General features: G+C 42.6%; 2 protein-coding genes across 4 annotated transcripts in view; one reads left to right on the top strand and one right to left on the bottom strand.

Moving 5' to 3' along the window:
- Positions 1 to 16,510, bottom strand: part of LOC103123877 (zinc finger protein 883-like) — a 43,673-nt gene extending 27,163 nt beyond the window's left edge. Inside the window, exons 1-3 of the mRNA XM_060182216.1 lie at positions 16,381 to 16,510; positions 5,839 to 5,929; positions 5,390 to 5,589 (exon numbers count right to left, since the gene is read on the bottom strand). Coding sequence (XP_060038199.1) covers positions 5,390 to 5,589; positions 5,839 to 5,929; positions 16,381 to 16,510 — 421 coding nt within the window. The remainder of the gene's footprint in view (positions 1 to 5,389; positions 5,590 to 5,838; positions 5,930 to 16,380) is intronic.
- Positions 1 to 26,600, top strand: part of LOC103123874 (zinc finger protein 519-like) — a 138,098-nt gene that overhangs the window by 102,931 nt on the left and 8,567 nt on the right. For 2 of the 3 annotated variants that reach the window (XM_016193163.2, XM_060182185.1), the window contains exon 1: positions 17,016 to 17,164. The exons of the other annotated variant lie outside the window; for it this stretch is intronic. The gene's annotated coding sequence lies outside the window, so the exon portion shown is untranslated. Of the gene's footprint in view, positions 1 to 17,015; positions 17,165 to 26,600 lie in introns of those variants that run through there. 3 annotated transcript variants of the gene reach the window in all.

Consider the following 26,600-nt stretch of genomic DNA (forward strand, 5'->3'; position numbering starts at 1 on the left):
TCAGGGTTCTCCTAATCCATCAATCCCTGATCTTTTGCCATGTGAGTAGCAGCAGAAAGGGGGTCTATAAGGAGAGCTAGTACAGAGAATGGGGGTCGTTCCTTCCTTTTTGGGTAACTCCCTTTGAGTGCTGAAGAGGACCAGTTTTCTTCTGTGATGTCAGAAATGGAATGACCAGTAAAGATGATCGGGAGTCGGGTGGCAGTGCAGCGGGTTAAGCGAAGGTGGCCCAAAGCGCAAGGACCCGCGTTAAGGATCCCGGTTCGAGGCCCCGGCTCCCCACCTGCAGGGGAGTTGCTTCACAGGCAGTGAAGCAGGTTTGCAGGTGTCTATCTTTCTCTCCCCCTCTCTGTCTTCCCCTCCTCTCTCCATTTCTCTCTGTCCTATCCAACAACGACGACATCAATAACTACAACAATAGAACAAGGGCAAAAAAAAAAAAAAAGGAATAAATAATAAATAAATAATTTTTTTAAAAAAAAAGATATTTTCAAATAACCAAAGGAAACCATAGTCAAGAAACTAAAGGAAACAGTACATGTATTGCCTTAACAGATATGTATTATAACTAAACAGAAAGAAATTATAAAGTGGAACTAAATCAGAATCCTAGAACTTCAGAAAGGAAAACTGACATTTTAAAATTGCGCAATAGGGAGTCCATCTGTAGTGCAGCGGGTTAAGCGCACGTGGCAAAAAGCACAAGGATGGGCGGAAAGATACCTGTTCGAGCCCGGGATCCCTACCGGCAGAGGAGTCTCTTCACATGGGGTGAAGCAGGTCTGCAGGTGTCTGTCTTTCTCTCCCCCTCTCTGTCTTCCCCTCCTCTCTCCATTTCTCTCTGTCCTATCCAATAACGATGACAATAATAATAACTACAACAATAAAACAACAAGGACAACAAAAGGGAATAAAGAAGTAAATATTTAAAAAATTGCGCAATGATATTATCAATGTGCTTATTTGGCCATAGTAAATAATCTGTGAGTTTCAGTGTAGGACATTTTAGATAATCTAGTGTAAAGAGAAAATAAGAGAATGACTAAAACTTAACAGACTCTAAAGTTTTATAAAATATCATTAAGTGTGGTTACATAGATATACTGAAGAACATGCGAGAAGAGTGGTCCGGGAGGTAGTACAGTGATAAAGCTTTGGACTCCCAAACATGAGGTCCTGAGTTTGATCCCCAGCAGCACATGTGCCAGAGTGAAGTCTGGTTCTTTCTCTCTCCTCCTATCTTTCTCATAAATAAATTAAAATCTTAAAAAAAAATAAAAAAGAAAATGTGAGAAGGATGATGAATGAAAGAATGAGAAGAGAAAATATTTGGAGAAATAATGACTAACATTTCCCCAAATTTGGTGAAAAACATGAAACTACACACAGACTAAATTTTAAACATTTACTAAAACAAATGATAATTAAACTTTAGAGATAAAAGGAAATATTTATTTAAAAATTATTAATGAGGGATTGGGTGGTGGCACACCTGATTGAACGTACACATTACAGTGCACAAGGACCCAGGTTCAAGCCCCTAGTCCCCACACCTGCAGAGGGAAAGCTTTTTGAGTGGTGAAGCACTGTTGTAAGTGTCTCTCTGTCTCTCTCTCTCTTTATCTCCCCTTACCCTCTCAATTTCTGACTGTTTCTACCCAGTAAATAAAGATAATAATAACAATATTTTCGAAATTATTGATAATGGGACCACAATGCATAACTCACAGACTCTGTTTTCATTTGTTTCTTCGGCAGCAAAACTACAACATACATGAGAATCCTACATAGAAACAATCTTAGGTCTCTGACAAGCTTCCACATAAGGTCAAAACTCAACATCCAGGTGGAGATGACAGAGATGTACTAACAAAGGTAAAAAGCTCCACATCAAGCCACAAACAGGAAGCAACCCATCTATAAGATACAGAATAGGCTGGGCAGTAGCGCAGCAGGTTAAGCACACATGGCACAAAGTGCAAGGACAGGCATAAGGATTACGGTTGGAGCCCCCAGCTCCCTACCTGCACGAGGTATCCTTCGCAAGCTGTGAAGCAGGTCTGCAGGGTCTGTCTTTCTCTGTCTTCCCCTCCTCTCTCCATTTCTTTCTGTCCTATCCAACAACAATGACAACAATAATAGTAACAACAACACTGATAAACAACAAGGGCAACAAAAGGGAAAAAATGGCCTCCAGGAACAGTGGATTCATAGTGCAGGCACCAAGGCCCAGCAATAACCCTGGAGGAAAAAAAAAAAAACTATAAACCATATGGGAGTTGCAGTGGTTGTCTTCCCTAGACTATATATAGCAACCTGCAGATAGCACATCAGTGGATGCGGTCATCTGGGAATTCAGTCTCCATGATAAAAGGCCATAGGAGTGGAGCTGGAAAGAAGCCCTTTGTTTGCAATATACAGTCTACTGTAGTCTGTCCTTAGACAGATTGCATTGCACCTGTGATCTCAAAATAGTGATCACTATGCAGGTTGGAGCAATCTTGATGAAAGTCTTATGACTATGAATCCCTGGCCACTGCCCAGGCCAGCTCAGACACAGAGACTCCTATCTCTTATTCTCAAGGAATATCAAACATAATGAGAAGACAAAATAGAAACTATATTGAAGCAATGAAATATCAGTCAGATGGCCCTGAACGGATTAAATAGCTCTATTTCTTCTATAGAAAGCACTTTGTCTTTAAAATAAATAATGTTAACTTTTTCATATTTTAGGCAAAAAGTAAGAGACCTATATTTCAGGCTGAAATAAGCATTAGATGTTAGTATGACTAGAGTACATGACTTCAGTCAAGAGGTTACAGTGAGAATCTGGAAGTAAGAATTGTGAACCCTGAGGCATGAAATGAGGGTCATGGAAGAAATAGATTTTGAAGTGTAAAAAATTGGAATCAGCAAAATATAAGACTCATTGAAACTATTAAGTAGTTACTTGTTGACTAAACAAACTGAATATCTGACCTACAGAAGAGCTGTTTAAGTACACAGGAGTTTAAGTATAAATCTTAAACAGCTCTTCTGTAGGTCAGATATTCACACGCACTAATTTGATTTTAAAGTACACAGGAGTTTAAGTATAAATCTTTAAAATCAAATTAGTGCGTGTTTCCTCCAACTGAAATATGAAGAACGCCATTTTTATTGGGGGTTAACAATTTATAACACAGTTGTTGACACAGGGATACAGCTTCTCATCTCATCAAGATAAGTGGCAGCAGAACACTCATCCCCCATTTAAAAGAGAAAGTTGATCTCTTATTGTTTGTTTCTACATCACTCCTTTCACTGTCTCACCAAGTGTCTATGAATGTTCTGGTGTTCATTGGACCCAGAGCACATGAGAATTAGGGGAAAATAACTCATCCTAAGAGATAGGAGGGAGTCAGGCAGTAGCACAGTGGGTTAAGCGCAGGTGGCGCAAAGCACAAGGACTGGCCTAAGGATCCCAGTTTGAGCCCTCCATTCCCCACCTGTAGGGGTGTCACTTCACAAGCAGTGAAGCAGGTCTGTAGGCATCTATCTTTCTCTCCCCTTTTCTGTCTTCCCCTCCTCTTTCCATTTCTCTCTGTCCTATCCAACAATAATGACATCAATAACAACAATAATAGCTACAACAATAAAACAACAAGGACAACAAAAGGGAATAAATATTAAATAAAACCTTTAAAAAAGAGATATAGGAGGGAGTCAGGCAGTAGTGCAGTGGGTTAAGCGCACGTGGCGCAAAGCACAAGGATCACCTTAAGGGTCCAGGTTCTAGCCCCTGGCTCCCCACCTGCAGGGAAGTAACTTCACAGGCAGTGAAGCAGGTCTGCAGGTGTCTTTCTCTCCCCCTCTCTGTCTTCTCCTTATCTCTCCATTTCTCTCTGTCCTATTCAATAACAATGACATCAATAGCAACAACAATAATAACTACAATGCAACAAGGACAACAAAAGGGAATAAATAAATAATTTTTTTTTAAAAAAAGAGGTAGGAAAGATACTGGTCTATATGAAGTCTCAAACTTTAAATATTGACTGATTGACTGACTGACTGATTTAAATAAAAGGTTATGTTTTCTGTCCAGAACATAAATGGAGAGTTATGACATTTTTTTTTCTGGGAAAACATTGCTCTCATATTTTTAGAGATTTGAGATGCTTCTTTGACTATGTCAATTTGAATGTGAATAGTAAAAACTGACTGAATCCCTAGCTGATCTGTGCAATTATTTAAAGGCACAATTGCACATGGCTTGCCATAGTGAAACCACCTGTGAATAAAGAGAATTATATAGAATCTGTGACATCAGTTCATCCCTTAGTTACAGAATTAGCCAACCTAGACCCACCATAGACTGAAGATCCTGCTTTGATATTTCAGTCCTTCCAAATATTTTTTTAAATTTATTTTATTTACTTATTTATTTATTCCTTTTGTTGCCCTTGTTGTTTTATTGTTCTTCTTCTTCTAGCGTTTGCCCTTCTTCCGTAGCCAGTCAACAGCGTCAGGTTGAAAGCTGTCAGGAGCTGCTTGTTGCTGGCTTTGAAAGTGACTGGGATCCATGTGGATTCAGTCGGCTAGGAAGGATCGTCAGTTTCCCCAATGAATGGATACTCACGGGATGCACCACGAGAAGGTCGATCCAATGCATCCCTGTTTTATTGTTGTAGTTATTACTGATGTCGTTGTTGGATAGGATAGAGAGAAATGGAGAGACGAGGGGAAGGCAGAGGGGGAGAGAAAGATAGACACCTGCAGACCTGCTTCACCACCTGTGAGGCGACTCCCTTGCAGGTGGGGAGCCGGAGGCTCGAACAGGGATCCTTCCGCTGGACCTAGTGCTTAGCGCCATCTGCGCTTAACCCGCTGCGCTACCGCCCGACTCCCCCTTCCAAATATTTTTATAGTGACTTAATAAGTTTACAAATTTATAAGATTACAGGATTATAGCTTCATACCTCACACCACTAAATTTCTATAAACTGCTCTTCTAATAACCACAAAATCTGAGAGGTAGTTTTTTTTTTGTAAGTTGGCATGTTTTAGTTATCTATATTCCACATATGAGTAAAACCATCTGGTGAATGCATTCTCCCTGGTTCAGGAATAGAAAGTCTTAATTTGGTGTGTCCAAATAATATCACTGTAAAGGTATCACTATCAACAATGAACAGACAGTAATTACTTTTAAGCTTATTTGAAAAATGACAAGTCTTAGCTTTTTTTCCCACCCAGATACAGAAAATTGTATCCCATGCTCAGATTGAGAATATACAAACGAAGAGAGAAATGACTGTCTCCCCAAGTCTGTGACTTTCTTGGCCTTTGAGGATTTCTTTGGGATGGCTCTGGCCTGTACAACTTTGTGCTTCTCTGTCCTTACAGCTGTGGTCTTGTGGATCTTTGTGAAGCATCAAGATACTTCCACAGTCAAGGCCTATAACCGGACTCTCAGTTACATCCTGCTCATCTCTCTCCTCCTCTGCTTCTTCTGCTCCTTTCTCTGCATTGGCTGTCCAAATCCAGTCACCTGCATCCTCCAGCAAATCACATTTGGACTTGTGTTTACTGTGACTGTTTCCACTGTGTTGGCAAAAAAAAACATTATTGTGATTCTGGCATTCAAAGCTATGAAACCAGGAAGAACACTGTGATGGTTGTTGGTATCAGGGGTTTCTAACTACGTTATTCCCATATGCACTTCTATTCAAGTGACGATCTGTGGAATCTGGTTAGGAACCTCTCCACCTTTCATTGAAATAGACACACATTCTGAACTCTGGCACATCCTCATTGTCAGCTTCTCCTTGTCCTATCTTGTCTGAAACTTGCCTGACACCTTCAATAAAGCCAACTTCTTGACATTCAGCATGCTGGTGTTCTGCAGTGCCTGGGTCACCTTTCTCTCTGTTTATCACAGTGCCTAGGGCAAGGCCATAGTCATCTTGTGCCAGGCTAGCGTTGCGGGCCGGAGAGATGACCCAGGAACCAAGCTCATAGTGGTAGCAATACAAATCTTTATTCATGCGGGGGCCCCTGAGTCCAGCATGGGTGCAGCGGGTTAAGCCACGTGGAGCCAGCCACAATGATTCAGGCTGGCATCTGCCTCCGGGTCTGCACGCCTGACCTCCTCTAGATCGGGATGTGGAAGAGAGAGAAACCAGAAACAGAAATGGCTTTTATAATACCGTAAGTGAGCGGGGCTGGAAATGGTAGGGGCTTCCCTAGCAACCGTTGCCAGGGATTCAGCTGGCAGGAATTAATACCCTATGGGGATTTAGGACAGAGACCTTTAATCATTTATAAGACAAAGCAGAAGATTGGTGTGTAGATAAAGGGGCGGGCCATACTAGCATGGAAATAGGGTGGTTTGTGGGCCCTGCCAAGCTCGACCACATCTGCACAATTTCCCAACAGTCTTGGAGATTTTCTCCATTTTGGCTTCCAGTCCTGGGCTACTAGTGTGTATCTTTGCTCACAAATGTTCCATTATTCTAATGCAACCTGACAAGAACACACTGTAAGAAATAAAATAGGCTCCAGGAGAAATACACATTCTTAGGTTTTATTCTGCATGTCTCCATCACAATTTTAGGATTCTAAACAGCAACAACAAAATCAATCTAATTCTACACATCAGTACTAGTATATAACTGAATATACTTTCTGATTTTACCAAGAATATCTACTTTAAAAAAAAAAGTCATTGGGACCAGGGAGATAGCCAGAAGCTCCAAGGTCCCAGGTTCAATCTCCAGAACTACCATAAGCCAGAGCTGAGCTTTTACCTCAGGTAAAAATTAATTAATTAGTTGGTTAATTAAAATTAAAATGAGTGATTATATGAAAATTTCTTCAGTCATCCATAGAGGTTCATAAACACAATTACTATCTCAGACTTATAACTCTTCCTGAAACTGTTGATTTCAAATTAATTTCTATAATTATTAGCTGAAGACATTGTATATATTTTGACAATAAGTGTAAGCTATATGTGTTTTTATTTTCTGCTCACTTTTTTAAATCTTTTTTTTTATTTAAGAAAGGAGACATTAATAAAACCATAGGATAAGAGGGGTACAGTTACACACAATTCCCACCACCGCATCTCCATATCCCATCCCACCCCCTGATAGCTTTCCCATTCTCTATCCCTCTGGGAGCATGGACCTAGGGTCCTTGTGGGTTGCAGAAGATGAAAGGTCTGGCTTCTGTAATTGCTTCTCTGCTGAACATGGACTTTGACTGGTCGATCCATACTCCCAGTCTGCCTCTCTCTTTCCCTAGTAGGGTGGAGCTCTGGGGAAGTGGAGCTCCAGGACACAATGGTGGGGTTGTCTGTCCAGGGAAGTCTGGTCGGCATGGTGCTGGCATCTGGAACCTGGTGGCTGAAAAGAGAGTTAACCTACAAAACCAAACAAGTTGTTGAACGACCATGGACCTAAAGACTGGAACAGTGCAGATGAAGTGTTGGGAGGTATTCCCTGCAGGCTCTTGTGTACTTCAACTTTCGGGTATATATTTTTCCCTAGCTTATGGGCATGTGTGAACATATGCTCTATCTCAGGGGACCTAGACTATATCTAGGTTTGGGGACTTTATTGGGGAGTGGACCACCTGGAATGGAATTAGAGAATACTATGAAAGGAAAGGTCTCACCCGACTGGTGAAGCTGAAGGGTTGTCATTCCACATCTGAAGTCTCTAGACACAGTCTGAAGTGAAGCATGCTGGGGTAGTACTCATTGAGTTGATTGGGTTGCGATCCGTGGATGCAATATTATTTGATTTGGACTGGGAAAAGCATGCAGGAAAGTGGGCCCCACCCTAAGGTTCCAGGACTGGGGGAAATATAGGCTCTATAGTGGAAATGTGAGGTTCCTGCTGTCTTAGGGTTCAAGAAGACAATGGATAGTTATTGTTATCATCACATTATTTGGTGATTGGGTTAACTTTGAAAAGTCCCTTTGTTAGGGTTTGGGGTATAATACCCAGCATCTTGTATATAGCTGTGCTACCAGTTACTTCTGTTCTCCCTGGTCTAGGCTTTTGAGAGAGTCAACATATCAAAGACAGCCTATGTATTAAAAAGACTCAGTCTGTGTTTTAAGAAGTTCTAGACATATGATCAATTTTTCCCCTCTCATATTAATTAGATAGTAGTTTATATGCCTACAATTTAATAGGGGTGTACATAAACACCATTCCCACCACCAAAAGACTGTGTCTCATCCCAACCACCACCACCACCACCACCCCCAGCCGTGCTGGGAAGCCCAATGGCCACCCTCCCCTTCACCACAGGGTTTTTACTTTGGTGCCCTGCTCTAGATTTAATCAGATCCTGCTTTTAGTTTCCCTTTCTGTTCTTCTTTCTCAACTTCTGTAGATGAGTGGGGACATCCCATACTCATCTTTATCTTCCTGGCTTAGCTGACTTAACATTCTTTCTAGCTCTGTCCAAGATGGGTCAGATAAGATGGGCTCATTGTCCTTAATAGCTGCATAGTATTCCATTGTGTATATATACCACAGCTTTCTCAGCCACTCATCTGTTGCTGGGCACCTGGGTTCCTTCCAGGTTTTAGCTATTATGAATTGTGCTGCTATGAATATAGATGTACACACATCTTTTTGGTTGGGCATTCTGGAATCCTTGGGGTATATCCCCAGGAGAGGAATTACTGGGTCATATGGAAGGTCTATGTCTAACCTTGTGAGAGTTCTCCAGACTGCTCTCCAGAGAGGCTGGACCAATTGACATTCCCACCAGCAGTGCAGAAGGGTTCCTCTGTCCCCACAGCCTCTCCAACATTTGCTGCACATGTAAGCAAAAAACCTTTGATGCCTATGGTTCTGAGCTCCCAGGTTCAATTCCCAGTGCCACTGTAAGCCAGAGCTGAGTAGTGTTCTTGTGTTCTTGTGTTTCTGTGTCTTTATCTATGTATCTCTTCATTAAAATAAATTAAAAAATTTTTTATTCTGAAATACTCCAGTAACATAATCCAATACTTATGCAGATCAGTTAGGATAGCTGTGTACTGTATGGACTGAGAACAAAATTGTTAATCAATGTGAGGAGAAAGGTAGGATTAAGGAACAGAAGTACAAAACTGCATCAACAAAGATAAAGAACAGAACCCTGACTCACTAGTAGTGGCAGACTTTTTTTTTTCTTTTCTTTTTTCTGCCTCCAGGGTTATTTTATTGCTGGGGCTCGGTGCCTGCACTATGAATCCACTGCTCCTGGAGGCCATTTTCCCCATTTTGTTGCCCTTTTATTGTTGTTATTATTGTTATTGTTGCCATTGCTGTTGCTGGATAGGACAGAGAGAAACTGAAAGAGGATGGAGAAGACAGAGAGGGGGAGAGAAAGATAAATACCTGAAGACCTGCTTCACTTATGAAGTGATCCCCCTGAAGGTGGGGAGCCGGAGGCTCGAACCTGGATTCTTACACCGGTCTTTGCACTTTGCGCCATGTGTGCTTAACTTGGTGCACTACTGCCCGGCCCCCAGTGGCACACTTCTTTTAATAAAAGACAAATTTTACTAAACTTTTGAAAAATGAGAACTATAGCTACCGTTTAGTCACTATCATGTCAATTTCTTACTCTTTCTCCCTATGTATGTACTTTGTGACGTTTGCCTCCAATAAAACAGGAACCACATAGGACAAACACGATTTGAAGGTTTTTTTTTAATTGTATTTACTTATTTATTTTTTTAATTGTTTTCTTAATATTTATTTATTCCCTTTTGTTGCCCTTGTTTTATTGTTGTAGTTATTAATGATGTCGTTTTTGGATAGGACAGAGAGAAATGGAGAGAGGAGGGGAAGACAGAGATGGGGAGAGAAAGATAGACTCCTGTAGACCTGCTTCGCCGCCTGTGAAGCGACTCCCCTGCAGGTGGGGAGCCAGGGGCTCGAATTGGGATCCTTACGCTTTGCATCACATGCACTTAACCCGTTGCGCTACCGTCCGACTCCCTACTTATTTTTTGATAGAACAGAGTGAAGTTGAAAGGGAAGAGGGTTAGAGAGGGAGAGAGAGAGAGAGACTGAGCACCTGCAAGCACCTGCAGTCTTGCTTCACCACTCATAAAGCTTTCCCCCTGCAGATGGGGACTGGGGTTTGAACCCAAGTTCTTGCACATTACTGGTAACGTGTACTTAACCAGGTGTGTACCTCCTGACCCCAATGTACTCTTTTTTTTAATATTTATTTTATTTATTTATTCCCTTTTGTTGCCCTTGTTGTTTTATTGTTGTAGTTATTATTGTTGTTGTCGTTGTTGGATAGGACAAAGAGAAAGGGAGAGAGGAGGGGAAGACAGAGAGGAGGAGAGAAAGATAGACACCTGCAGACCTGCTTCACCGCCTGTGAAGCAACTCCCCTGCAGGTGGGGAGCCGGGGTTCGAACCGGGATCCTTATACCGGTCCTTGTACTTTGCGCCACCTGCGCTTAACCCGCTGCGCTACAGCCCGACTCCCCCCCAATGTACTCTTGTGACAAAGCTCTCATCAGTCAAAATTTTTTCAATAAAGTTGTATTGAAATTGGAAAAAAATACATAAAATAAATTCAGAAATCTATTGACATAAAATTTTGTTGTGTAAACTTCAGGAAAAAAAATCTAAATTTTCATATTGGAAGAGAAATCTTGATGCAGAATCAAAGCCACAATACAGTAAAGTGATAAAGAAGAAAAAATTTGGAGCATATTCACAAAGATTTACTATGATAAATATAGCATTTCAACACAGCTGTACCATACTGATTTGTTAAGAATTTCATGGGGGCTGGGGTAGATAGCATAATAGCTATGCAAAAAGACTCTCATGCCTGAGGTTTCAAAGTCCCAGGATATTTTTAGTGTAAGGTAATATACACATAGGCAAAAAAAAAAAAGTATTTACATATTAATTCTCAAAAGCTAAATATATATTGATTTGTATATCAGAAAACATCAAAGAACTGCGCAGTCCATGAATCCTTTTGGTGCTGTCTGTGATGCTCCCCTGAAGATTAAAAGCAGGGACCCATATATGGTAAAGGTATGCATTTTACCCGTTGAGTTGTTTCCCAACCGTATCCATCCAAATATATACATATATATGAAGTTAACATTAAGGTATAAAACTCTTAAAAAGTGAGCAGAAGGGAGTCAGGCGGTAGCACAGCAGGTTAAGCGCACGTGGCACAAAGCGCAAGGACCAGCATAAGAATCCTGGTTCAAGCCCCTGGCTCTCCAGCTGTAGGGGAGTCGCTTCATAGGTGGTGAAGCAGGTCTGCAGGTGTCTGTCTTTCACTCCCCCTCTCTGCCTTCCCCTCCTCTTTCCATTTCTCTTTGTCCTATCCAATAACAACGACAACAATAATAACTAAAACAATAAAACAAGGGCAACAAAAAGGAATATATATATATGTAAATATATATATACATATATATATATTTTAAAGTGAGCAGATCAACAATTTGTTTGGCTTTGTATGTTAACTCTCTTTTCAGCCACCAGGTTCTGGATGCCAGCACCATGCTGACCAGACTTCCCTGGACAGACAACCCCACCAATGTGTCCTGGAGCTCCACTTCCCCAGAGACACACCATACTAGGGAAAGAGAGAGGCAGACTGGGAGTATGGACCGACCAGTCAACATCCATGTTCAGCAGAGAAGCAATTACAGAAGCCAGACCTTCCACCTTCTGCAACCCACAAGGACCCTGGGTCCATACTCCCAGAGGGATAGAGAATGAGAAAGCTATTGGGGAGGGGATGGGATATGGAGATGGGGTGGTGGGAATTGTGTGTAACTGTACCCCTCTTATGCCATAGTTTTGTTAATGTCTCCTTTCTTAAATAAATAAAATATTTAAAAACAAAATATACTGTCAACTGTAAAACATTAATCTCCCAATAATGAAATGTGTAGTGATGTGAAAAATTTAGAATCCTTAAGTTCTATAGAAGGGAACAAAAAAATGATATAACCAATATAAAAAAAATGAGACTCCTCAAAAAACTGAAATAAAATTATGCTATGATCTGGCCTTTCCACTTCTGGGCATTTACCAGTTGCTTCTGTTCTCCCTGGTCTAGGCTTTTGAGAGAGTCAACATATCAAAGTCTCAGCCTGTGTATTAAAAAGACTCAGTCTGTGTTTTAAGAAGTTCTAGATATATGATCAATTTTTCCCCTCATATTAATTAAATAGTGGTTTATATGTCTACAATTTAATAGGAGTGTACATAAACACCATTCCCACCACCAAGACTGTGTCCCATGCCAACACCACCTCCCCACCCCCCCATCCCCCTGGAAGCCCAATGGCCACTGTCCCCTTCACCACAGGGTTTTTACTTTGGTGCCCTGCTCTTGTCTTTTATTTTTTTAATTTTTTTATTCCCTTTTGTTGTCCTTGTTTTATTGTTGTAGTTATTATTGATGTCGTTGTTGTTGGATAGGACAGAGAGAAATGGAGACAGGAAGGGAAGACAGAGAGGGGGGAGAGAAAGACACCTGCAGACCTGCTTCACTGCCTGTGAAGCGACTCCCCTGCAGGTTGGGAGCTGGGGGCTCGAACTGGGATCCTCATGCCGGTCCTTGTGCTTTGCACCAAGTACGCTTAACCTGCTGTGCTACCACCCGACCCCCTTATTTATTTATTTATTTATTTATTTATTTATTTATTTATTTATTTCCTTTTGTTGCCCTTATTGTTTTATTGCTGTTATTGTTATTGATGTCATTGTTATTGGATAGGACAGAGAGAAATGGAGAGAGGAGGAGAAGACAGAGAGGGGGAGAGAAAGACACCTGCAGACTTGGATCCTTACGCCAGTCATTGCGCTTTGCGCCAAGTGCGCTTAACCCGCTGCGCTACCGCTCAACTCCCAAAACATCTCTGTCTTATAGGCAATAAATCATATCTTTAAAAAAAAAATGGAGGAGGCAGTAGGTAATGTCCCTGGTTAAACGGGCCCATTACAGTGTGCAAGTACCTGGGTTCAAGGCCCTGCTCCCCACCTGCAAGGGGAAAGCTTCACAGGTGGTGAAGTAGGGTTACAGGTGTTTCTGTGCCTCTCCCTCTCTATCTCCCCCTCCCACCGCAGTTTTTCTCTGCCTCTACTAATAAGTAAGTAAATAAATAAATAAACAAAAATTTATATTAAAAAAAGAATTCCACAGAACTTTGGTGATGGGTGCAGTGTGAAACTATACTCTGTACTTTTACAATCCTGTAAACTACACACACAAAAATGGTCTGTAAAAATAAAATAAAATAAAATAAAATAAAATAAAAAATGAATGTGTGACATGATTTTAGAACAAAATAAACACTGAGAGGATTGAGGCCTGTTTAATGCAAATCTATATGTTCTTCTTTTATTTTTTAAATATTTATTTTCCCTTTTGTTGCCCTTGTTGTTTTATTGTTGTAGTTATTATTGCTGTTGTTATTGATGTCGTCGTTTTTGGATAGGACAGAAAGAAATGGAAAGAAGGGAGTCAGAAGGTAGCACAGTGGGTTAAGCGCAGGTGGTGCAAAGCACAAGGATACCGATTCGAGACTCCTCACCTGCAGGGGCGTCTCTTCACTGGCGGTGAAACAGGTCTGTAGGTGTTTATCATTCTTCCCCACCTCTCTGTCTTTCCCTCCTCTCTCCATTTTTCTCTCTCCTATCCAACAATGACGACATCAATAACAACAACAGTAATAACTAAAACAAGGGCAACAAAAAGGAATAAATAAATATGTTTTTAAAATGGAGAATGGAGGGGAAGACAGAGAGGGGGAGAAAAAGACAGACACCTGCAGACCTGCTTCACCACCAGGTTGGAGCCCCTGGTCCCTACCTGCTGGGGGAAAGCTTTGCAAGTGAAGCAGGCCTGTAGGTTCTCTCTGTCACTCTCCCTATTTTTCTTTCTTTCTTTCTTTCTTTCTTTCTTTCTTTCTTTCTTTCTTTCTTTCTTTCTTTCTTCCTTCCTTCCTTCCTTCCTTCCTTCCTTCCTTCCTTTCTTTCTTTCTTTCTTTCTTTCTTTCTTTCTTTCTTCCCTTTTGTTGCCCTTGTTGTTTTATTGTAGTTATTGATGTCATTGTTGCTGGTTAGGTTAGGATGGAGACAAATGGAGAGAGGAGGGGAAGACAGAGAGGAGGAGAGAAAGACAGACACCTGGAGACCTGCTTCACCACTTGCGAAGTGACTCCCCTGCAGGTGGAGAGCCAGGGGCTTGAAAGGATTCTTATGCAGGTCCTTGTGCTTTGCGCCATGTATGCTTAACCCACTGCGCTACCAACTGATTCCCTCTCCCTCATCATTTCCCCTGTCCCTCTCGATTTCTGGCTGTCTCTAGCCAAGAAATAAATAAAGATAATTTAAAAAATTAAAAATAAAAAGTCCATGTTATTCTAAATAAGGAAGCCTGTGGTGATATTAAGTCTTGCCTCTCAACCTTCAATGTGCAAATAAATCATGAAGTGTTCATGCTAAGAAATTGATTTGGCGGTGGTCGGGCGATAGCTCAGCAGGTTAAGCTCAGGTGGCAAAGCGCAAGGACCTGCATAATGATCCCGGTTCGAGCTCCGATTCCCCATCTACAGGGGAGTCGCTTCACAGGCAGTGAAGTAGGTCTGCAGGTGTCTGTCTTTCTCTCCCCCTCTCTGTCTTCCCCTCCTCTCTCCATTTCTCTCTGACCTATCCAACAATGATGACATTAACAACAGCAATAATAACTACAACAATAACAACAACAAAAAACAGCAAGAACAACAAAAGGGAAAATAAATAATTAAAAAAAAAAGAGAGAGAAATTGATTTGGCAGGTTTGACATTAGATCCAGGGATTGACATCTTACAAGCTGCCTGTTAGTGCTGATGCTCCTCCTCTAGACCCATGATCAGATGTATCATGATGGGAAACTTGCATAAACAGGACCTTTCTCTCTCTCTCTCTCTCTCTTTCTGCCTCCAGGGTTATTGTTGGAAGTTGGTGCCTACACTAGGAATCCACTGCTCCTGAAGGCCATTTTTTTTCTTTTGTTGCCCTTGTTGTTTATCGCTGTTGTTGTTGTTATTATTATTGATATTGCTATCATTGTTGTTTGATAGGACAGAGACAAATCGAGAGAGGAGGGAAAGACAGAGAAGGGAAGAGAAAGATAGACAGCTGCAGACCTACTTCACCACTTGTGAAGCCATCCACCCTGCAGGTGGGAAACTGGAGGCTTGAACTGGGATCCTTACACGGGTCCTTGCGCTTTGCGCCATGTGCGCTTCTTCTCGCTTAACCTGCTGAGCTACCACCCGGACCCCTCTATGTATTTCTTGTTCCACTTATTTAAATGCAACAAAGTCCCCCAAACGTCTTGTGTGAATAAGATTTGGAGAGCATCTTAGGCCTCCAACAGAACAGAGACCCCAGAGAGCTATTGCATTTACCTATATACAAACTGAGGAAAGGAATTCTAGGGCACATTTATGACTATGGTGTGTGTGTGTGTGTGTGTGTGTGTGTGTGTGTAACCTGGCCTCACACATGTGTGGTTTTCACTGCTCTTAGGCAGCTATTTCATACAGATCTAGAGATTACAGTACCAGAGTTTATCCCCTCTGGTATCCTTTCCAGTGAGCTATTTCTTTGGTTCTCTTTTGAGTTTAAATAACTGGGGGCCAGTTATTCATTTCTGGAAAAATGTATCAATCTCCTTTTCTCTGTACAAACCCTCATTTTATAAATTTATCACAGCTAAAATCATGTGGCTTTTACAGGTCTGATGGTCAGTTGTGAATAGGGGATGGGATAGAATCCTGAATTTTCACAGCTCTGTACACTGCATGTCACTAAGATTTTATAAACACGTCACTCCTCTCACCCCCAAGTGTGATGTTACTACCTTTAGTTTCCTCACAACTACACTCGAGGACAGGTACCCTTTATTTAGATGGCATTCCCTGACTAAGCCCAAACCAGGACTAGAAACCCAAATGGGGTGGGGGTGGAGAGGTAGGTAGGAGGGAGAAGATGCTAAAAGACCGCTGAAATTTACAACAGTCACTGAGTAGAGGAAAAACAAAAACAAGAACAAACAAACAAACAAAACAAAAACACCTTAACCTATATTTACATCTAAATACTGTGAAGGTAAAGCAATCAATGGAAACAGCTGGGGGAGGGGGCGGGGAATGCGGTATGCCACCTTCCCTGCTGAGCTCCCCCCCACAGCCTGCATCCTGAAAGGGTGGCGTTCTCCATCCCCGGGTCGGGACCTGACGCCAAAACCCCGGAGCCCTCACTCAGGGATGGGACAGGACTAGACTCCTGGCCCTCAGCCCAGCAGAGAATAGGGCGGGAGCCCCAAGAGGAATGCACCCTGGCGACCCATGCAGAGTCTGGTGTCGGGATCCTCACGCAGGGACACAGGGGCTCCACTATCCTGCGGGGACTCAACAGCAGGAGGGAACAGCGCTGTCCTAGGTCGCAGGGCTGCATCTGAACGCATTCAGGCCGCTTTGGAAGCAGCCCCCTCCAGAGCCAGCAACAACAAAAGGGCAGGATCTTTTTTCTTCTTATACCAGAGCACTGCTCAGCTCTGGTTTATGGTGGTGCAGAGAATTGGACGTGGGACTTTGGGGCCTCGGGTATGAGAATCTCTTTGCATAACCATTATATTATCTACTCCTGCCTAAATGAGCGGAATCTAAAGAGTTAAGTAGCTCCAGCAGCAACCGGGTGCGTTCTGCATTATTTATCTACAAAGCACCACCTAGTTATCGCTGGCGCTTTAAGAGGCGACTTCACGCAGACAAGGCGCCCCCCTTGAGGCGGGGCTCCGGAACCCTCTTTAGAAGCTGATTTGACAATGTTTCTGCCACACAGCCAAAACAAATTTTGACTGGGTTCTTTTCAACCGACTGTCTTTGTCTGACATGCAATCTGTCCAATTAAAGGTCAATAAGGTCCAGTCTGGGTTGGGGGTGGGCGGTGCTCGCTGCATCGCCCCCCCACCCCCAGTACCCTCTGCGCCCCCCCTTCCACAGGACAGCCCCTGGGGAAATGATCGCGGCTTGTTTGCGTGTGTAGACTGAACGACTGCTTTTCTCTCTGGGTCACACCCGCTTTGGGGTGATTGTGACGTGGAGGACCACGGGAGATGGTGAGTGCCGGTAGCTGGGAGCGAGATGGGGAGGGTGTGCTTCCATCTGCCCTGCTGCCACGAGGCCAAGTTCCCCCCCTTCCCTTTTTTGCACAGGGAAACGTGCAAAAATCTCAGTTTTTTAGAGCGGGTTCCAGGATGCCCAGTGACTTCCGTGCACATTCTCACTTGAGAAGTAAGGCTTCTGGAACGATACTCCACCCGGGTTTCTCATGAGGTTTAGAAATGGGGTTTTAAGGGACGTCTGCAACCTGCCTCACGGTTTTTGTTCTCATTGTGAACATCAATTCAGCATTTCAGGCACCGTTAGATGAGACCTAGGTCAAGTAGGAAGGCAGTTTATACTAAGAGTTGAGTTAGGCTTTGCTCCAGAGATGAAAGGGCTTTCTTTGCCTTACAGGGGTATAAAAGTTAAGTGCACCCTGTCGCCCTCTCCGCTAATACAGACTTTGCAGTGTGGGAGGACCCCCAAGACAGGAAGGAGAAACTCAATATGTGGGCTTGTGCAGTAGCTTGTGCATTGTCCTTGAATCTCAAACTTAGGACTTAGGAAGTGGGACCTTTTATGCATGACAACTGCCCTGCTGGTAGGTGCAGAGCTTTTCCGGGGGAATGCTCTGTTGGTACGTTTAAAGCATATTCTCAAAAAGCAACTGTGATTTTTCTTCATCATTTTTGCCTGAAAAGGAAATCGGAGGAGGAGGACGAACTAGCAGTTTGTTGTTGTTGTTGACTTCTACCACCTCGAAGGCAATGCTTCCTCCCCCCCTTTGTTTCCCTTGTTGTTGTAGCCTCATTGTGGTTATTATTATTGCCATTATTGATGTCGTTCCTTGTTGGATAGGACAGAGAGAAAATGGAGAGAGGAGGGGAAGACAGAGAGGGGGAGAGAAAGATAGACACCTGCAGACCTGCTTCACCGCCTGTGAAGCGACTCCCCTGCAGGTGGGGAGCCGGGGGCTCGAACAGGGATCCTTACGCAGGTCCCTGCGCTTTGTGCCACATGCGCTTAACCCACTGCGCCACCGCCAGACCCCCGGCAATGCTTTTTCCTACTGAAAAGGCATGCGTTTTGCAGTTCCAAATGTTTGTCTTTGCTTATGATTTTCCTAATTTATCTGGGATTTCACATACTTAATTTTTTTAAATTATATTTTAAGATTAGCTTGTTAGAACTCGAGGTACTTCCTGAGGCGAGGCTACTGAGCAGCAGCAGCTGTGATTCTCTCCTCTCCAGGGTCAACTAGGTATACCAAAGGATGTCATCTGGGACCACAACAAGGCAGGACTAGGATGACCTCAGGAACCCATCAAATCACCAGAGTGAGGGATTAAGCTAAGAAGCCTACTTATATTTTAAACGTCCTCGGGCTCCCATAGCCTACAGGGAAGAAAAAGAACAAAAGAGGCTTTAAGAGCCACTGTGCTCCAACTCAGAGATTAAAATAATACTGAAACAACTGTCAATTTCCACAACTGTGAACCCTTTAATTACCTTACTTAGACACAAGTCAATCCAGGCAAGAGTGATCAGTAATTTGAAAAGTACTGAGAGAGGGACCTCATAACATACTATATAGAATGGTTAAACCAACAAGAAGAAATATTGGAGAAATGAAGTAGGACAAGAGTCCAGCTAAAAGCCCCCCAAAGGTTGGAGCACAGAATAATGAGGTCAACATCCAAACACTAGTGAGTAGAGACTTTGAAAGAATTGTCATCAGAAATGCAGAAACAACAAATGAGACTCTGGAAGAAAACACTCATTATCTCAAGGTTATTAGAGAGCTGAAAGCTGAAATAGCTGAGCTAAGAACACAACTAGCTGAACAAGCTAAAACAACTTATTAGAACACTTTCCCTTGTATGTCAGATTCTTCTCCTTTTTTTCTCTATCCAGATATCCTGTGTGAGAGGAAAAATTCTGATCGTAGTCACCCACTGCTATTGAAAAATATTCACTTTGTCACAGATAAGACTTTGGTCAAGCATTTTTAAAAAAAAAAATTTTTTTAACATTTATTCCCTTTTGTTGCCCTTGTTGTTTTTACTGTTGTAGTTATTATTGTTGTTGTTATTGATGTTGTTGTTGGATAGGACAGAGAGAAATGAAGAGAGGAGGGGAAGACGGGGAGAGAAAGATGGACACCTGCAGACCTGCTTCACCGCCTGTGAAGTGACTCCCCTGCAGGTGGGGAGCTGGGGGCTCGAACTGGGATCCTTACACAGGTCCTTGCACTGTGCACCACCTGTGCTTAACTTGCTGCACTACTGCCTGACACTCCCTGGTCAAGTATTTCTGTTGAGGTTGGGCTTAGTATTGAGACATCAGTGAGTTAGGAGAAAATTTCATGTTTAGTTTCCCATGTAAAAAATCTATGACCTCTTATCTGGAATAGGATGAAAAATGGATAACTCGGAAATCGGGCTGTAGTGCAGCGGGTTAAGCGCAGGTGGCGCAAAGCACAAGGACCGGCATAAGGATCCCGGTTCGAACCCCGGCTCCCCACCTGCAGGGGAGTTGCTTCACAGGCGGTGAAGCAGGTCTGCAGGTGTCTATCTTTCTCTCCTCCTCTCTGTCTTCCCCTCCTCTCTCCATTTCTCTCTGTCCTATCCAACAATGACAACAACAATAATAACTACAACAATAAAACAACAAGGGCAACAAAAGGGAATAAATAAATAAAATAAATATTAAAAAAAAAGAAAAATGGATAACTCTTCATGAGGACTGTATGACCCCAAATTTCTCAGACTTATGTAAAAGAAAGAACCTTTTGTCAAGTGTATTTTTAATCTTTTTTTTCTTAACTTTATTTATTCCCTTTTGTTGCCATTGTTGTAGTTATTATTATTGTTGTTTTTTTTATGTTGTTGTTGTTGTTAGGTCAGAGAGAAATGGAGAGAGGAGGGGAAAACAGAGAGGGGAAAAGAAAGACAGACACCTGCAGACCTGCTTCAGCACCTGTGCAGTGACTCCCCTGCAGGTGGGGAGCCGGGGGGTTCGAACCGGGATTCTTATATATCGGTCCTTGCGCTTTGCGCCACAAGCACTTAACCCGCTGTGCTACCGCTCGACTCCCTGTCAAGTGTATTTTTAAAAGACTTACAAAATACACCCTAATATTTTAGGAGATAAGAACTGGCGGTGACTTCAACATAAAACTATTCTACTTCTAATTAGATTGTTGCTGTTATTGCTGACATACCACAGCAATGGGAATATGTCTTGTTCCTCAAATATCAGGTGTCATTTTGCCCTTTGCAGCTGCTGTTCCTTTCATTAGCTTGGTTCAAGTACTCTGTCCTATCTCTCTACTATAATGTCATTATTCTGTCCTTAGTCTTAAAGATTTTAGATGCATTTCTTGAGAAACATATAACTATCATATCTAATCTGGAATTTCCTTCTGAGTTTGCCTTTTATTTACCTCTAGAAAACATAGACTCTCAATTTTGTCCAATATAGAAGCTAACGTTTTTGCAAAGTGAATCAGATAATGGCCCTCTAAGTTTTCATTTTATTCCAAAGACAGTTTGCTAACATACTCTTTATGTCTTTGTGTTTTCAGAAAAAACATATAACTAGCCCGTTTTAAAACAGGAAGAGAGGGGAAGGAGCGACATCACAGCATTGAAGCTTTCTCCACTAGTATAGCCAAAGAGCCACATTTGTGGTGCTAGAGTTGAAGCCTGGGTCGTGCATATGGCAGTTCAGACACCCTACCCTCTGAGCTATCTTTCCTGCCCCAGCCCTCTCTCTCTAAAAAAGAGACTTTATTTATTAATGGGAGAGAGAATTAGAATATCACTGTGTTGCTGGCGATGGGAATTAGGACCTTACACATGCGTTCTTATTGTACTGTGCCACAGAACCTGCCTTGTTATTCTTCTCTTCATTTTGGGTTAATTCATAAACTCTGCTGATGCCTCTTGATAAATATGTGTATTATTTGCAGGTCTGCATACAGTCAAGAGATTGGGCTACAAGATTTTTCTCTTGTGTGTAGCAGTTCTTGGACCAGACTCTGCAGGATTTGTATAGGGATGTCTTTTTAGGGAATATCTAATCTCTTTGGGTCAGAATAGCTTCCAGAACCAAAGAGCACAGGTTTAGTGTGTGTTTTCATGCCTTTCTTTGATTTTTTAAATATTTATTTATTTATTTATTTTCTCTTTTGTTGCCCTTGTTGTTTAACATTGTTGTGGTTATTGATGTCGTTGTTGTTGGATAGGACAGACAGAAATGGAGAGAGGAGGAGAAGACAGAGAGGGGGAGAGAAAGATAGACACCTGCAGACCTGCTTCACCGCCTGTGAAGCGACTCCCCTGCCGGTGGGGAGCCGGGGAGCCGGGGGCTTGAACCGGGATTCTTAGGTCGGTTCTTGTGCTTTGCGCCACGTGCTCTTATCCCGCTGAGCCACCGCCCGACTCCCGCCTTTCTTTGATTTTTATCTCTAGGAAATTTTTTTGCCTCCAGGGTTATTGCCGGGGCTCTGTGCACCACGAATCCACTGCTCCTGGAGGCTGTTTTTTTTTTTTTTAAATATTTATTTTATTTATTTCCTTTTGTTGCCCTTGTTGTTTTATTGTTGTAGTTATTATTGTTGTTGTCATTGTTGGTTAGGACAGAGAGAAATGGAGAGAGAAGGGGAAGACAGAGGGGGGAGAGAAAGACAGCTGCAGACCTGCTTCACCGCCTGGGAAGCAACTCCCCTGCAGGTGGGGAGCCGGGGTTCGAACCGGGATCCTTATGCCGGTCCTTGTGCTTTGCGCCACCTGTGCTTAACCCACTGCGCTACAGCCCGACTCCCGCTGTTTTTGTTTGTTTGTTTGTTTTGTTTTCCGTTTTGTTGCCCTGTTGTTTTATCGTTATGGTTATTGTTGTTATTTCTGTCGTTGTTGGATAGGACAGAGAGAAATGGAGAGAGAAGGGGAAGACAGAGAGGGGGAGAGAAAGATAGACACATACAGACCTGCTTCACCACTTGTGAATCGACTCCCCTGTGGGTGGGGAGCCCGGGGCTCCAACTGGGATCCTTATGCTGCTGGTCCTTGGCGCTTCTGGCTTCTCACCACGTGTGCTTAACCCTCTGCACTATAGCCTGACAACAGGGAGATCTTATTTACATGCTTAGGAGTCAGATATCTAGGGGTAAGGTAATTAAGGCAGGATTTATTAGTATGGAGAAGAAAATATTCATGTTTTTTCTTGACTTTAGTCTTTTGTGTAGCGAATGTCTTATTCACTCTGGGTTAGTGGTACATTTAGACATTCATTGGTATAAATAGGTATTGACTACATCTTATTCCTCATCCCCCATTCCTTTATTTTGTACCAGTCCTACTTATAAATAATGCTCACAACTGGAACATTGGAAAAAACCTTCCCATGTATCCAAAATTATCCTTTACCATAGCTACTGAGTATGATACTGGTTTGAGTTTGGACAACTTCCTGCAGAGCTCATATTACTTTCTTCTAACAAACAGCTTTCACTGTATTTAAGCCAAAACTGGTTACCTGTTTGGTATAAAAGGAGCTTTGGCATGTGGAAATAAAGGATAAAAAAGCTAAGTACCAGGTTGGGTGGGAATGAATGAAGTAGGAGACATGGATAATAGTTTCTAAGATCAAGAAGGAAGCCAGATTTTTAAAAATGAGGTGTGGTAAGTTTTACTTCAGTGGATATGATTTTTGCAAAGGCAAGTTTTATTTCCCTTGATGTCAGAGGCTCATGTCCTCTCTTAAGAGGATCTTACTCTATCCTTTTTGGATTCCCTGCTTCAGTGATCTTTCATCATATCATAGTAAGAGTAAAGGATTTTCTCTTGTACCTTGAGGACCTATAGAATTTGATTGCTTTTCATTGCTTTGGGGGCATCTGGGAAATTTGACCATTTCTGAGGACATCTGTGTTAAGCTATTTGAAGTGCTGGCTTTTTTTTTTTTTTTTTTTTTTTTTGCTTTCTGCAAGAAGCATGTGAGGGAGTGTGAAAATAGTGAGACTCAGTTCCGATATCTCATGAATATTGGAGACAGTTGCCCTATCTTTCTGCTTTTCATTTTTTCTTTTTTTAGTTTCCTAAAGGTCTCCAACATAAACACCAGACATCCCATTTTATTATCGTCACACGATAAGAAAACCCTTTTTAAACCCCTTTTTCAAATGAAAGTGTTTTATTTCTTTTTTGAAATAACTTTGGTTTGAAGAGGCTGGGTGGTGTCTCCTCTGGTAGAGGACACACACTACAGTGCACAATGATCCAGGTTCAAGCCCTCTGTCCCCACTTGCAGTGAGAAAACTTCACAAGCAATGAAGTATTGCTGCAGGTCTGTCTGTCTGTCTCTCTCTCTCTTCCTGCCTTAATTTCTCTATCCAAGAATAAATAAATAATCTTATTTTGTAAAACAAAAAATACTTCATAAGTACAATTTCTTTTTTATATATATATATGTTTTTTCCCTTTTGTTGCCCTTGTTGTTTAACATTGTTGTGGTTGTTGATATCGTTGTTGTTGGATAGGACAGAGAGAAATGGAGAGAGGAGGGGAAGACAGAGAGGGAAAGAGAAAGAGAGATGCCTGCAGACCTGCTTTTCCATCTGTGAAGCGACTCCCTTGCAAGTGGGGAGCCAGGGGCTTGAACTGGGATCTTTACACTGGTCCTTAAGCTTTGCGCCACATGCGCTTAACCCACTATGTTACTGCCTGACTCCCTTTCTTTTAATTTTATAGGGCAGAGGGAGTCGGGCTGTAGCACAGCGGGTTAAGCGCAGGTGGCGCTAAGCACAAGGACCGGCATAAGGATCCCGGTTCGAACCCCGGCTCCCCACCTGCAGGGGAGTTCCTTCACAGGCGGTGAAGCAGGTCTGCAGGTGTCTGTCTTTCTCTCCCTCTCTCTGTCTTCCCCCTCCCCTCTCCATTTCTCTCTGTCCTATCCAACAACAATGACAACAATAATAACTATAACAATAAAACAACAAGGGCAACAAAAGGGAATAAATAAATAAAAAAGTAAATATAAAAAAATATTTAAAAAAATTTTATAGGGCAGATAGAATATGAGAGGAAAGGGTAGATAGTGAGGAAGAGACCCCTACAGCCTACTTTACTACTTGTGAAGATTTCCCCCTACAGGTGGGAACTGGGGTCTTAAACTGGAGTCCTTAGGCTCCCAGCCTCCTCAGCTACTGTGATTTTTTTAAATGTTTAAAATTTCTAATTTATTTTTTAATCATCTCGTAGTATTTCTTAAAACAGGTCTGCCGGGGGTCGGGCGGTGGCGCAGTGGGTAAGCGCACATGGCGCAAAGTGCAAGGACCGGCATAAGGATCCTGGTTCGAGCCCCCAGCTCCCCACCTGTAGGGGAGTCGCTTCACGGGCGGTGAAGCAGGTCTGCAGGTGTCTATCTTTCTCTCCCCCTCTGTCTTCCCCTCCTCTCTCCATTTCTCTCTGTCCTATCCAACAACAAAGCAACGTCAACAATGGCAATAATAACCACAACGAGGCTGCAACAACTAGGGCAACAAAAAGGGCCTCCAGGAGCGGTGGATTCATGGTGCAGGCACCGAGCCCAGCAATAACCCTGGAGGAAAAAAAAAAAAAAAAGGTCTGCCTAAAGTTGGAAAACACTCTGAACAGGAAGCCAAAATCTTGTCTCCTTACTCTATTGAATATGTACTGGCTGGATGAAATTAATTGTCTGAATATCAAATCAAAAATAGTGCAGATTCTATGTACACTGTTAAAAGGAAATTGAGATCTCATCAAATCACTGGAAGAAGACTACCCAATAATAAAGTCTGGACATACAACATCTGTTTTTATATTGTTGAGTTTTTGTTTGTTTGTTTAGTATGTTTGCTTGTTATCGCTGAGGCTCGGTGCCTGCACTATGCACTGCTCCTGGTGACCATTTTTACCCCATTGCTGTTACTGTTATTGTTGTTGCTGCAATTGTTGTTGCTGGATAGGACAGAGAGAAATTGAGAGAGAAAAGGAAGACCGAAATGGGGAGAGAAAGACACCTGCAGACCTAGCTACTGTATTCTTTATCTCTCTATTGCTGTCTTGTTCCACTGTCTTCTCATTGTATTTGATATTTCATGAATACCTGGGCTCAGGTGTCTGTGGTATTTTCTTTTGTTTTTGCTTATATATGTGTGTTGTTGTTATTATTATTTTGATAAGACAGAGATATTGAGAGGGAAGGGGGGAAATCGAGAGGGAAAGAGACATCTACAATACTGCTTCACTGCTTATAAATCTTCCCCCAGAAGGTGAGGACTGAGTGCTAGAACCTGGGTCCTTGAACCTTATTATATGTGTGCTCATATGGGTGTACCACCACCCAGCCCTGAGTCTATGTTTTAATTTTTTTATATTATTTTCCCTTTTGTTGCCCTTGTTTTTTTATTGTTGTTGTAGTTATTGTTATTGTTATTGATGTCGTTGTTGGATAGGACAGAGAGAAATGAAGAGAGGAGGGGAAGACAGAGAGAAGGAGAGACACCTGCAGACCTGCTTCACCGCCTGTGAAGCAACTCCCTGCAGGTGGGGAGCCAGGGGCTTGAACCCGGATCCTTACACCGGTCCTTGCATTTGTGCCACATGCACTTAACCCATTGTGCTACCGCCCGACTCCCGAGTCTGTTTTTTTTTATGTTATTTTTATTTATTTGTTTGTTTTTGGTTAGAGACAGAAATTGAGAGAGAAGGGGAGATACAGAGGAAGAGAGACAGACACCTGCAGACCTGCTTCACCGCCTGTGAAGCGACTCCCCTGCAGGTGGGGAGCCGGGGGCTCAAACCAGGATCCTAACCAGTCCTTGCGCTTTGTGCCACATGCACTTAATCCGCTGTGCTACCGCCCAACTCCCGAGTCTATGTTTTAACCCTTGGGTATGAACCAGAAACTGAGGACTACAAGAGCTCAATTTGTCAGTAGGCTTGCCATGGTTGGTGACTTGCGTTAGATAATTGACTGGGGCCAAAACTTTGGTGGTGGTAGCAGAGGCTGCACACACTGTCAGACAGGGAATAGATCTAGTCTGTGAAACCCAGACCTGTTACTATGGAAACCGAGTTCTAATGGCAGAGTGTAATAGAACCCTGACACATTTTGACAGGTGATAAGGGAGAGCTGACATTATAGCTCTGTTCTGTTCTCTGTTCTCTACTTGGTAAAAACCTCTCGTAAAGTATAACCCTGGGAGTCGGGCTGTAGTGCAGCGGGCTAAGCGCAGGTGGCGCAAATTACAAGGACTGGCATAAGGATCCCGGTTCGAGCCCCCGGCTCCCCACCTGCAGGGGAGTCGCTTCACAGGCGGTGAAGCAGGTCTGCAGGTGTCTATCTTTCTCTCCTCCTCTCTGTCTTCCCCTCCTCTCTCCATTTCTCTCTGTCCTATCCAACAACGACAACAACAATAATAAC

The sequence above is a fragment of the Erinaceus europaeus genome, chromosome 23 (assembly GCF_950295315.1).
Source record: "Erinaceus europaeus chromosome 23, mEriEur2.1, whole genome shotgun sequence".
NCBI classification, from domain to species: domain Eukaryota; kingdom Metazoa; phylum Chordata; class Mammalia; order Eulipotyphla; family Erinaceidae; genus Erinaceus; species Erinaceus europaeus.